The sequence below is a fragment of the Lathyrus oleraceus genome, chromosome 6 (assembly GCF_024323335.1).
Source record: "Lathyrus oleraceus cultivar Zhongwan6 chromosome 6, CAAS_Psat_ZW6_1.0, whole genome shotgun sequence".
Classification (NCBI taxonomy): domain Eukaryota; kingdom Viridiplantae; phylum Streptophyta; class Magnoliopsida; order Fabales; family Fabaceae; genus Lathyrus; species Lathyrus oleraceus.
The window spans coordinates 30,482,525-30,493,247 of record NC_066584.1 but is presented as its reverse complement, the minus strand read 5'-3'; the positions used below and the strand labels follow the sequence as shown (position 1 = coordinate 30,493,247).

Sequence of the window (10,723 nt, the reverse complement as noted above, 5' to 3'; positions counted from 1 at the left end):
ATTCCTTTTTGTATAAGCTTCTTAACTATAGGAATTTTTCTGATATCTTCTAGCATAAAGTCTAGACAGTGAGCATCACATGGAGTCCAAAATATTTTTGGCCTCAATACTTAAAGATGTTTATCGACCAAGACATAATTGCTTCTATTATCAATAACTAGTTGCACAATATTACTTTTCTGATATCTTCAACAAAGCTATCTAAAAGCTCAAACAACCTTTGTCCAGTTTTCATGTATGCAAAAGAATCGAGACTTTTAACAAACATTGTTCTTGCCGGTGAATTGATCAATTTTCTTCCCTTTGTATCAGTACAACCATCAGACATTGTGGAACAACCATATTTTGCTTGCTCTTGGTTATTAGTACTCAACATATCATGTGTAAGTTTCAACTTATCTTGAAGAAGTGGAACTCTAAACTCATAGTAGCCTGGAGGCTACAAATGTGAATCGTGCATACTAATTGCTTCAACCATCAATTTTAAACTTTTTGAATTTGCAACATTGAAAGCAATTCCATTCCGATAAAAGAAACGAGCTATGTATTGCCAATAACTTGCTATTGCTTTCTTATCGCAAGCATCCGTCAAGCTTGTTTACTTTCCTTTTTTCAAGGTTTCCTATAGTTTTCTATAGTAAATTACATCCAATAGGCCTTTTGTATTCTTCTTGACAGCCTACATACTCCCCTCTTTAGCCGATCTTTTTCCACTTTGAATCCTAGTAATGTCTAGCAGCAGTGATACCTCATCATTATCTTCATGCACTTCACCTAACATAGATTTCTTTGCAGCCAATTTCTTATATCCACACTCCCATAAAATCAACTTAACATCTTTGGGTGTTTGAGTGCAAGAATTCATGTTTCCTTTTATTCCTAATTGATGTTGTTTAGCCCTAAAATTTCCTCCGGTAGACGTTTTGTTACAAAAATAACATGTAACCCTCCTCTTATTATTCAAGTATTTTAAATGGTTGAATTTCCATCCTATATCACCGATTAGTTTGTGTAGCTTAGTAGAAGAAACAATTGATTAAGCATCAGATGATGATGGTGGAATAGAGTTAGTATGAGGAGTTGGATTTTTCATTATTATTGGAAGAAAAAACATAACAGAGGAGTAACAGAGAGATAAATAGATGAAGAAGAAAAAACTGAACAAAGGAGGATCAACGAGAAAAAATAGAATAGATGAGGAATAGAGAAATACCCGAAGGCTGAAGCAATTGAGGAACAAAGATGGTAAAGATGAGCAATGACGAAACAATGGAGGCCCTGGTTGTTGCTCGACCTCAAATCTTTATTCCTCAAGGCAAGCCAGATAAAAATCCCAAGGTAAATTATATTGCAGAAACTTCCATCATTTGCGAGGATATTTGAGACGAAATGATTAACGATAATAACGATAATGATCAACAAAAGATTATCATTTAGAATTTCGCCCACATTTTCATGATCTTGAAACCTTGGGACTGATTTTTCATCTTCTTGCTTCTTGTTTAAAGAGGTTATTCTAATATAACTTTACGGTTGAGGCTCTATTAGCTTGATCAGATCTCCATCGACTGTATCTATGATAAAGGTTGAAAAAGAACTTGATATGGAGAATTACGAAGGTTCTTTTTGGGAGGAGGTTCGAAGATGGTTTGATTTTAGTGTATTGGTCGAAACGATCGAGGTTTGAATTCGAGGAAATGTGATTGAATGAGAAAAGATCCGATCAAATAAGAGACCTGGTTGTAGAAATTCATAGGAATTAGAAGTCATTTCTTTCCAATGACACAAGTCCTTTAAGAAACCATAATTGTGATACAAATCCTTGAAGCAGTGGCGCGTGGAGGACTTACAAGTTAACACTCAAACATCTATATCAATTTTTGTTATAAAGACATGTTATCCTACCACCAACACAATATAAAACTTAGTTAAAATTAAATGCCATACCCTATATCATACTTTCTCAAAATGCCCCCATAAAATGTAACCAAAAAATTATAAATTATTTTACATTAAATTTATTTTTAATTAAAATTAATATAATCAATTTTTAGTACGGTCAAACCGAACACAACCGTTATAAAAAAACAAGCCATTTGCCATTACAATTTGATGATGATAAACGTGCCATGGAAATCCCAATAAGCGGCAAAGTACAGAAAACACTAAAAAAGAAAGTGCCGTCCATTGAATTTGACATATTTTGAATTAAAGTAACAAATATTTTATCCTTATTAAAATAAAATAAAAAATAGAAACTCATTACTATAACCTTTATTTTCTTTTTTCATTTTAATGGTGATGGATCATTAACACCAAGAAGCCACAGCTAAGAGGTTCCTTTTCATTCTATTCATCCATCACCCCCAAAAAATCAAAATCTTTGCATGCATTTCATTTTCTCCTAGATCCATCATTTTATTAATATACCCAAAAAATTTGTTTTATTTTTCTTTTATTTTCATATTCCTAAGAAAAATTGGAAAAAATGTTCCAATGTGAGATTTGATTCGGATGTAACATTATCATTGTAATCATTGTTTGTTGTTGTTTATTGTTGTTGTTCTGTTTATTTGTAACAAACTTTTTGTTGTTGTTGTGGTTGTCGTCCTTTGGTTTTACCTTTCCTCTTTTGGTTCACGTGTTCTTCGTAACACACGAACCGCAATCTTCAAGATTTGATTTTTACATCAATGCATGCTTTAAGATTGAGAATTTCTTGAACCCCATTTCAAATGTGGATCTCAATTTCAGGTGGAAATCTAGATTGCTTGAAATTTGTATTTGTTTAGGTGAACGAGATCTAGGGTTTTTCTGGTTCAGAATTAGTAATTTTTTTGGGGTTTGGTTGATTTTGACTGTTTCTCCATGGGTTTGATGTAAAAGCTTTGGAATTGGTGGATTTCAGCTTCTGGGTTGCAATGCTGAAGCAACTTTTCAACAAGCTTCCCCGGAAATCTTCCAAAATCGATGAAGATGAGTCGACCCAGGTTGGAGATTCTCCACGTGTTGCCGGTAAATGCCACAATCGGCAGCAAGGTGGCGCTTCTTCGTTGAAACGAGCTTCTTCATCGGCAGTGTTTCCGGCTAGCATGGTTTCTGGGATTGAACCTTTGGTGCCGTTTAAGGATGTTCCGAATGCTGAAAAGATGAACCTGTATGTGAGCAAATTGAGTCTTTGTTGTGTGACATTTGATTTCACTGACCCTGGTAAGAACATTGCTGATAAAGATGTGAAAAGGAAAACTTTAGTTGAACTTGTTGATTTTGTGGCTTGTGGATCAATGAAGTTTAGTGAACCTGCTATTCTTGCAATGTGTAGAATGTCTGCTATTAATTTGTTTAGAGTTTTTCCGCCTAATTATAGGGTTAATGGAGTTTTTGCTAGTGGTGGTGAGAATGATGATGATGACCCAATGTTTGATCCTGCTTGGCCACATTTGCAACTTGTATATGAATTGCTGCTTAAATTTATCTCATCTTCGTGCCTCGATGCTAAGGTAGCAAAAAAGTATATCGATCATTCGTTCATTTCGAAATTGCTTGAACTGTTTGATTCCGAGGATCCAAGAGAAAGAGACTGTTTGAAGACAATTCTGCACAGGGTTTATGGGAAGTTCATGGTGCATAGGCCGTTTATTCGAAAAACAATTAACAATATATTCTACCGATTTGTGATTGAGACCGAGAAACATAACGGGATTGCCGAGTTGTTGGAGATTTTCGGCAGTGTGATTTGTGGATTTGCATTACCCTTGAAAGAGGAACATAAAATCTTCTTGTGGAGAGTTTTGATCCCCTTACACAAGCCTAAATCTTTGGGGGTGTACTTTCAGCAACTGTCCTTCTGTATTACGCAGTTCTTAGAGAAGGAGCCGAAGTTAGCGAGCATTGTTATAAGTGGTCTGTTGAAATATTGGCCAGTAATAAATAGTCAGAAAGAAGTGATGTTTCTCGGGGAACTGGAAGAAATTTTGGAAGGAATCAACATGGTAGAGTTCCAGAGGATCATGATTCCACTGTTTTTGCGGATTTCGTGCTGCATTAACAGCCTACACTTTCAGGTAAAATTGTTACACTGAACTCATTTGGTGTAATTCTCACCATTTGCTTGCTCCTGTGTTATTCTTTCATTCAAAAGGATTAGATCCATTCTATGCTCTATAGTTTGTATGGTGCTATATATTTTTTAAGAATCGGTTGTTTCCATCGACATGCTTGCTAGTCGGTTGATGAAAAATACTTTTTTTTTCCTGTTTAACGTGGATTGTTTCAGGTAGCTGAAAGGACGCTTTTCCTATGGAACAACGACCACATTGTAAATTTGATTGCTCATAACCGTCAAGTGATCCTGCCAATCATATTTCCGGCACTAGATAGGAATATTAAAAGCCACTGGAACCCAGCAGTTGTAAACTTAACTCATAACATCAGAAAGATGTTCTTGGAGATGGATGAGAAGCTTTTCATATCTTGCCATACTCAATTTAAGGAAGAAGAAGCAATTTTAATCTCAGAAGCCGAAAAGCGAAAGGAAGCATGGAAACAGCTAGAGCAGGCAGCCAGTCTCAAGCCTGTAATTGGAAATACTGCTGTTTTAGTGTCTCCTTTGATGACATAAACTGCATGCTAGCTATGGAATCCTCGAGAATCGCAAGGAGGCATTTCGGTTTTGGATGCTATGGTGTTACTTCTGGCAGCAAGATGTTGTTTGTGACACTGTTTTGATTACTATGGTATGTAATTTTTCGAAATGGACAGCGTTGAGAAGGATCAAGCAGATATTGTGGATCAAACGAACGAATATATGTATAAGAAGCTTGTTTGTAGTATCTTCCTTCTTTCTGTGTATGTACCTTCTTACATTATAATCCTCAGTTGCTCTCCATTAAATACAAGTACTAACCTGAGAGCCTGTTTAACAACTACCTGAGTTTGTTTTATAGAGATAGACGAAAACTGGAATCCATTAGAAATATCCACTTATGAAATCATGTTTGCTTTGAAGACAATATTTGCGAATATGTCTAGTTCAAAGCAAATATAGTGTCTCTGGTGAATAACGATAAGAAATCAAACTGCTATAACAATATGACAGACAATTGTTTATTCGCGACAACAATATGTAAGATAATTGTTTATTATTGTAATATAAATAAGAATGTTTGTTACAATACAATAGTAACATTATTATTAATACAATTCCCTACTGTCATTGTATCATTCACTACAAGGAGATCAAGAAGCACCAGAGATTGGTACCATCCTCTACAAGTCACAACTACGGAATAGAATAGACCGTAATTGGAAATGAATAGCATCAAAATTTGATTACAAAATAGTTGTAACAATCAGATATAATCTCACCTTCAGTATATATTTATTCAGAAATTTCCTAAAGTCATTCTTTATTCTTTAACTTATACAGTTGAGCCTAGAAAAGAGGTTCCACCGGTTTCGGAGAAAAACTTGCCACACTCTTGAACTGTCATAGGAAGCCAAAATCACTGTCACGAGAAGCTGAGAGATAAAGACTAATGAAAGAACAATAGAAAAAAAAGAATTTCTAACCGTCTGTTGTTTATATTTGTCGCGGACACCATTCAGACCACAGCCTTTGGTATTATTAAGTTGCAAATCGAGCAGTGCAAGGACAGTGGTTTTAAGCTCTGATGCTTTGTAGTTTGTATAGTGCTCAAGAGTCGGATTCTGCAAGTCAATGCATATGTGAATCTAATTTAGATTAATTTAAGTCCAAACTAATAGGCCAATCGGAAAAATGTAGGTTAAGTGTTCAAAATAAAGTTCAGACCCATGGATGTTCTGACTGGCCGAGGGTCCATCTGGCGAGAAAAACTGCAGATGCAGCTATCTTGGAAGGTCGAAACTGCAAGAAGCTGTATTCAACAAGTGTAAGCTCTGCTAAATAATTTGCCATGAATTCCAGTTCAGGATAAGCAGCCTGATAACAGCAAAAAATGTACAATCAACTTGAATTTGTTAATCTGGTTTCGTAGTTGACTGATAGAAGCACTTTCAGAAGATTCAGATAATCAAACAATTGCCACAGTTAAGAAATTGGCGTGGTTTGATCAAACATCAGACAATTCAGATTTTTAATATGTATTCGGAATATGATTTATTAAATTCGAAATGTGAGCTGTCTTGATCCAACGGCGCTGATCTTATTACTGCGGTGCGCAGGGAATATGGATTTGGAATTCGGATATTCAATATCAAGTACAGTCTATATTAAGTACCTTGTAAGAAGATTGTGCTGCTTGGATGAACCTCCTGAAAGCCAAAAATCTGGTTAGAGTTGCATTGAATTTAAACTGTGTTTGAATGAAAATTGTATATGTATTATGTACCTGAGAAATGTTTTGATTGTAGGAACAGATAATTGGAACTGCAGAACATTCAGTACCTCTTTCTCCATTTTCAACATCTATCAAGTGTCAATGGTTCGGTGTTTCATATATCAGTCATTATGAATGCAAATTGAAAAGATGAAGTTTCCAGTAATAATACCAAATGTTGTTTATACCTCTTTTTTCGAGTATGTATTATCTGTGATGGTGACAAATTCTTCTAGTCGGGGAGCACAGATCTCTTCATACTTACTTCAAGCCATGAAAGAAAGAAAAGATATCAAATTTATCAAATGCATTCGAGATCGAAACTTTGCACGAAGGAAATTACAAAGTACTGTACTTACGATGAAATCAGCATGCAAGTAACACCAAGCAACTGGAGCCTCTGCCTTGTAATCACGTGACAGGAAAGGAATCGATCAATGAGATTCACTGTAAGGTAGAGTGTGTCTGGAACTAGTTTATATTCATCAGAAACCTGAAACAGAATATAATAACGTTCCAACAAATCCATTCGACAACCAAATATTGATGCAGTTTAACGACAGTACTCAACAATTTCTTAATGTTCATTTATCTAAGAAACATGGATAAGACATACTAAGGGATTTTGATTGAATTGATCAAAATTATCTACTAGCATAAGCATTTGAGAGAGCTTATAGAAACAACTTATGACACGTCCATAAGCGTTTTCAGCTTAATTCCACAAACTCTTTAGATAGTTTATGAAATAACTTACATATAAATACTAATACTAAAGGGCTTATGCTATAAGCACTTAATTAAGCTGTCTATTCAAACTGTGTCTAATATTATAATGAAACTAACCTCCACAAGCCAATCGACCAGAATTCCCCGCATGGTTGGAGTGATATCCCGCTGCACCTTTTCCATGTAATCGGCTAGTGCCCTCCTTTCACACTGTCAGAAAAGGAGAAGCAGTTGGGATTTTATCATAACAATGAGTAATAAAGATTGAACATTTATAGCATAGTATTAGTGGCCATAGTCCAAATGAAGAAAAAAAGACATTTTACAACACAAACCTCTCTGACATGAATATTATAGTATATATCAGGGGCATAAGAAGTCCAAACAAGAGAATCCTTTGCCTCCGAATCAATGTCTACAACTCCAAAGCCAACTGAGGTTCTTAGTTTCTCACATATCAGATTTATATCTGCATCATCCAATCAAGATAAAAATATTAGCAATTGTGGCGCAGCACTTCATATTGAAGACATGTTCGATATCAGACACTTCATATTGAATAAAATCGAACGAGAAAGTTGAAAAAACCTTCAATTGGAGACTTGACAGAGTCCTGCATTGAAAGCATGGGAACAACCAGATAAGGTTGAACTTTCAGTTGCAGTGAATCTTTCATTGTTATTGCTGATGTTGAAGAATCTTTAGCCAACTCCGTCTGAGCATTCTCTTTGGTTGTCAAAACTTGTAAGTAGGCATTATCTTCTGAAGTTACCTTGGTCTTTCTCTTCTTACAAACCTCATTCTTCTATGTGATGAACAACATCACCAAATCACTAGTTAAAAAAATCATCTAAACAAGCAATTTAGTTCAAGAAATCATCTATTATTCACTCCAAAGATTTACAAAATCCAACTTAATTATGGATGGCGCTGCCATATTTGACATATGGCGTTGTGGCATCGCCATCTTTCACAAATCTGACCACGATGGATATTGGCCATGGCCGATATTTGACAACATGTCATAAACGAAATAGAAATTTAAATAGTTTTCAAATGCGGCCGCAATATAAAGGATTTAGAAGTCTCCACAACATTATTGAAAAGTAATTTTTACTGCAAACATGATTAAGTAAATCTGCAAATGAAAAAATAAATTTTTTCCACTAAATTTTAAAAGGACAAATTATATTATGAAACATAATTTACCTCTAAAAGAAGTGGTAAAAGAAGTCTAAACACTCCGATATATTCATTAACCATCTATTAAACATAATTAACAACAGATTTGAAAAGATTTGTAACACTCCGATAAATTCTTTAAAAATGTATATACTTCCTTAACCATCTATTAATTTTTTAATGAATTATGAGTTTGATATAATCAATTATACTCGAGAACAATCAAACATATCAGAATCAACTCTACACATACATACCGATGAAACCAAACCTACACTAAATCAAAGATCAAATACACATGAACAAATCAATCCCAATAATAATAATAATAATAATATTAATATAAAAAAAAATACAAAGTTGCATATTTATTATACCTGCAAATTTGACGTATGAAGACGCTTATTATTGTGCGATGATTTTGTTGAAATGTTAGTCACATCCCTTAGTCCAACCATAGCTGGTTCCTTTGTTGAAGAGGCTTTCATGGCTCTAGCCCTTGCTCGAGTCACCCTAACATTCTCCACATTTTCTTTATTCATTTTTCCTTCCCTCACTGCACAATTCACAATTCACAATTCAATAAATAAATAAATAAATAAATAAGTAAAATAATTCTTATAAATTAAAAGAAGGAAAAAAATATTAATAGTCAATTAAATAGAGGAGTTTTTTTTTAATAATAATAAAAAATAATAAAAAAAGAATATTTTAATTTATTGATAGGTTAATTTTTTTGTAACAATGGTGAGGCAATAAACAAAAACAGATCTATGCGGCATGGTAATGAAAACGATGAAATGATGATATCGAAAATTGGTAGAAATGTGTGAGTTGAAGTGAAGCTATAAGGTTAGTGTGCATCGATTGAATATTGAGTCAAAGGTTATGTATATATATTTCATGGGAATGGTAGAGAGAGAAGGATGAGAGAGAAAGTGAAGTACAGGAAGGTAGTGTGTGGAGATGGAAGAAGAAGAAAAGAGTGAAAGCGAGATAATAATAAAAGCGGAGTCGTAAGACTGAGTGAATGAGAGTGAGCGGGAGACACGGCTATCGTTTAAATTTGCAAAATCTAAACGCTAAACTTTGTTGGGATGTATGTAAACATGGCCTCAAGGGTAAATTTGGCAAAGTAACAACTAATTAAGTTTTGATAAGTTTTTTAACAAAATTATGACAATACCCTTGTTTCTTTTTTATAAAAAAAGTGAGAAATGAAGCCGAAAAGAAAATTATCTATTAAATAAAGTCTTATTAGTATCCGTTAGAAGGAGACTGATGATTCTTATCTAATGAATAATTATCACTCTCATGTTTTGTTAGATAGTCAACACATGTATCTTCTTTCATAAGAGTATGAAATATTTGAACTCGTCATTTTCTATAGAGAAACTCTTTAATGTTGTGAAGAATTGCGATATAGTGATGTCAAACATTAATCGTCTTTGAGATAAATTTGATAGTAAAGTTGGAGTCAGAATAACACATAAGATCTTTGATGTCCAAGGCTATATGCAAAACCGTGAACCAAGCACTATCAACATTAGCTCAACATGAAGGATGTTGTAATAACCAATATTATCTGAAAAACTGTGAATCCAAGCACCATTACCATTTCAAATAAATCCACCAAAACCCGAGACGTCGAAATAACCGATGCTACTTCCATCAATATTCAAAATCATATTACTACTTTTGTGTGAATTCCACGTGACCGTTCTCGTTGGATGAGACATATTATGCTTGAGACAATATTTAGCTAACAAATTAGTATAATTCACTGTGATGAGTTTCAAAGTATAGGAAGATACCACTTCATTCGTAAGACACCGTTTGCTTTTATCGCGTCACAACCACCAGCAAGCAAAAAAAAAAGATAGAGCCATCATCAATGTCATGTCTGATTCAATCGTATAAACTATCCTCTTGGAAGAATAATGTGTCCAAGAAGTCAATAGATTTTCAAAAGAGAGTAGAAAATTCACAGTCTTTCAAACAGTATAGAGTCGTCTCAGCGTCCGTATTACATATAGGATAGAGATTCGTCTAGAGCATACCACGATGACATAACATTGATCTCGTACGAAAGGATTTATGTAAAGCCATCCAAATGAAGAGTTTCACCTTCTTAAGAGCAAGAATATACCACACTCACTTCCAAGAGTTATTGTTTGTTGTGTTATGAACAAATTCAAGTCTGTTGAGCCAATTATAACCATCTCGATTAGTATAGATACCATATAAAATTCCATTCCATGTTAATTGATCAGACACTAAAGAATTCAAACAAATGGGAAACGCTTTCAGACGGTCACAAACAACCGGAGAAATATTAGTATATAATGGGAAGCGCTTTATGTGGATATACATCATTCACTTGCATTTCCAGACTGTGGATATCCATATAAAGAACTTTCTCCGCTCATTTCCCTATCCCATACTAATTGGAA

At 34.3% G+C, this 10,723-nt stretch overlaps 2 protein-coding genes across 3 annotated transcripts; one reads left to right on the top strand and one right to left on the bottom strand.

Moving 5' to 3' along the window:
- Positions 1-2,142: 2,142 nt before the first annotated feature.
- Positions 2,143-4,925, top strand: LOC127095906 (serine/threonine protein phosphatase 2A 57 kDa regulatory subunit B' kappa isoform). Its single transcript, XM_051034531.1, has 2 exons — positions 2,143-4,064; positions 4,277-4,925. The coding sequence occupies exons 1-2, from the start codon at positions 2,922-2,924 to the stop codon at positions 4,619-4,621; spliced, it is 1,488 nt and encodes a 495-aa protein (XP_050890488.1). The 5' UTR covers positions 2,143-2,921; the 3' UTR covers positions 4,622-4,925.
- LOC127095907 (cyclin-A2-2) lies at positions 4,573-9,351 on the bottom strand. Of its 2 annotated transcripts, none has more exons than XM_051034532.1 (12): positions 9,218-9,351; positions 8,648-8,826; positions 7,677-7,893; positions 7,424-7,557; positions 7,206-7,298; positions 6,719-6,852; positions 6,548-6,623; positions 6,372-6,448; positions 6,261-6,294; positions 5,813-5,962; positions 5,572-5,709; positions 4,573-5,485 (listed from the first exon to the last, which is right to left on the bottom strand). In XM_051034532.1, exons 2-12 carry the CDS (start codon positions 8,810-8,812, stop codon positions 5,435-5,437), a joined length of 1,269 nt encoding a protein of 422 aa, XP_050890489.1. In that variant the 5' UTR covers positions 8,813-8,826; positions 9,218-9,351; the 3' UTR covers positions 4,573-5,434. The 2 variants fall into 2 exon arrangements, with proteins under 2 accessions (XP_050890489.1, XP_050890490.1); XM_051034533.1 differs by having other exon boundaries at positions 7,677-7,890.
- Positions 9,352-10,723: the final 1,372 nt, after the last annotated feature.

What these genes read in the sequence shown, in the direction of transcription:
- LOC127095906 (XM_051034531.1), top strand. Translation starts at nt 2,922, where the DNA reads ATGCTGAAGCAACTTTTCAACAAGCTTCCCCGGAAATCTTCCAAAATC. An exon ending in TTAACAGCCTACACTTTCAG is followed by an intron (nt 4,065 to 4,276) that starts GTAAAATTGTTA and finishes GGATTGTTTCAG; the next exon opens with GTAGCTGAAAGGACGCTTTT.
- LOC127095907 (XM_051034532.1), bottom strand. Translation starts at nt 8,812, where the DNA reads ATGAATAAAGAAAATGTGGAGAATGTTAGGGTGACTCGAGCAAGGGCT. An exon ending in TGGTCGATTGGCTTGTGGAG is followed by an intron (nt 6,853 to 7,205) that starts GTTAGTTTCATT and finishes ATTCTGTTTCAG; the next exon opens with GTTTCTGATGAATATAAACT. An exon ending in ACTTGCATGCTGATTTCATC is followed by an intron (nt 6,624 to 6,718) that starts GTAAGTACAGTA and finishes CATGGCTTGAAG; the next exon opens with TAAGTATGAAGAGATCTGTG.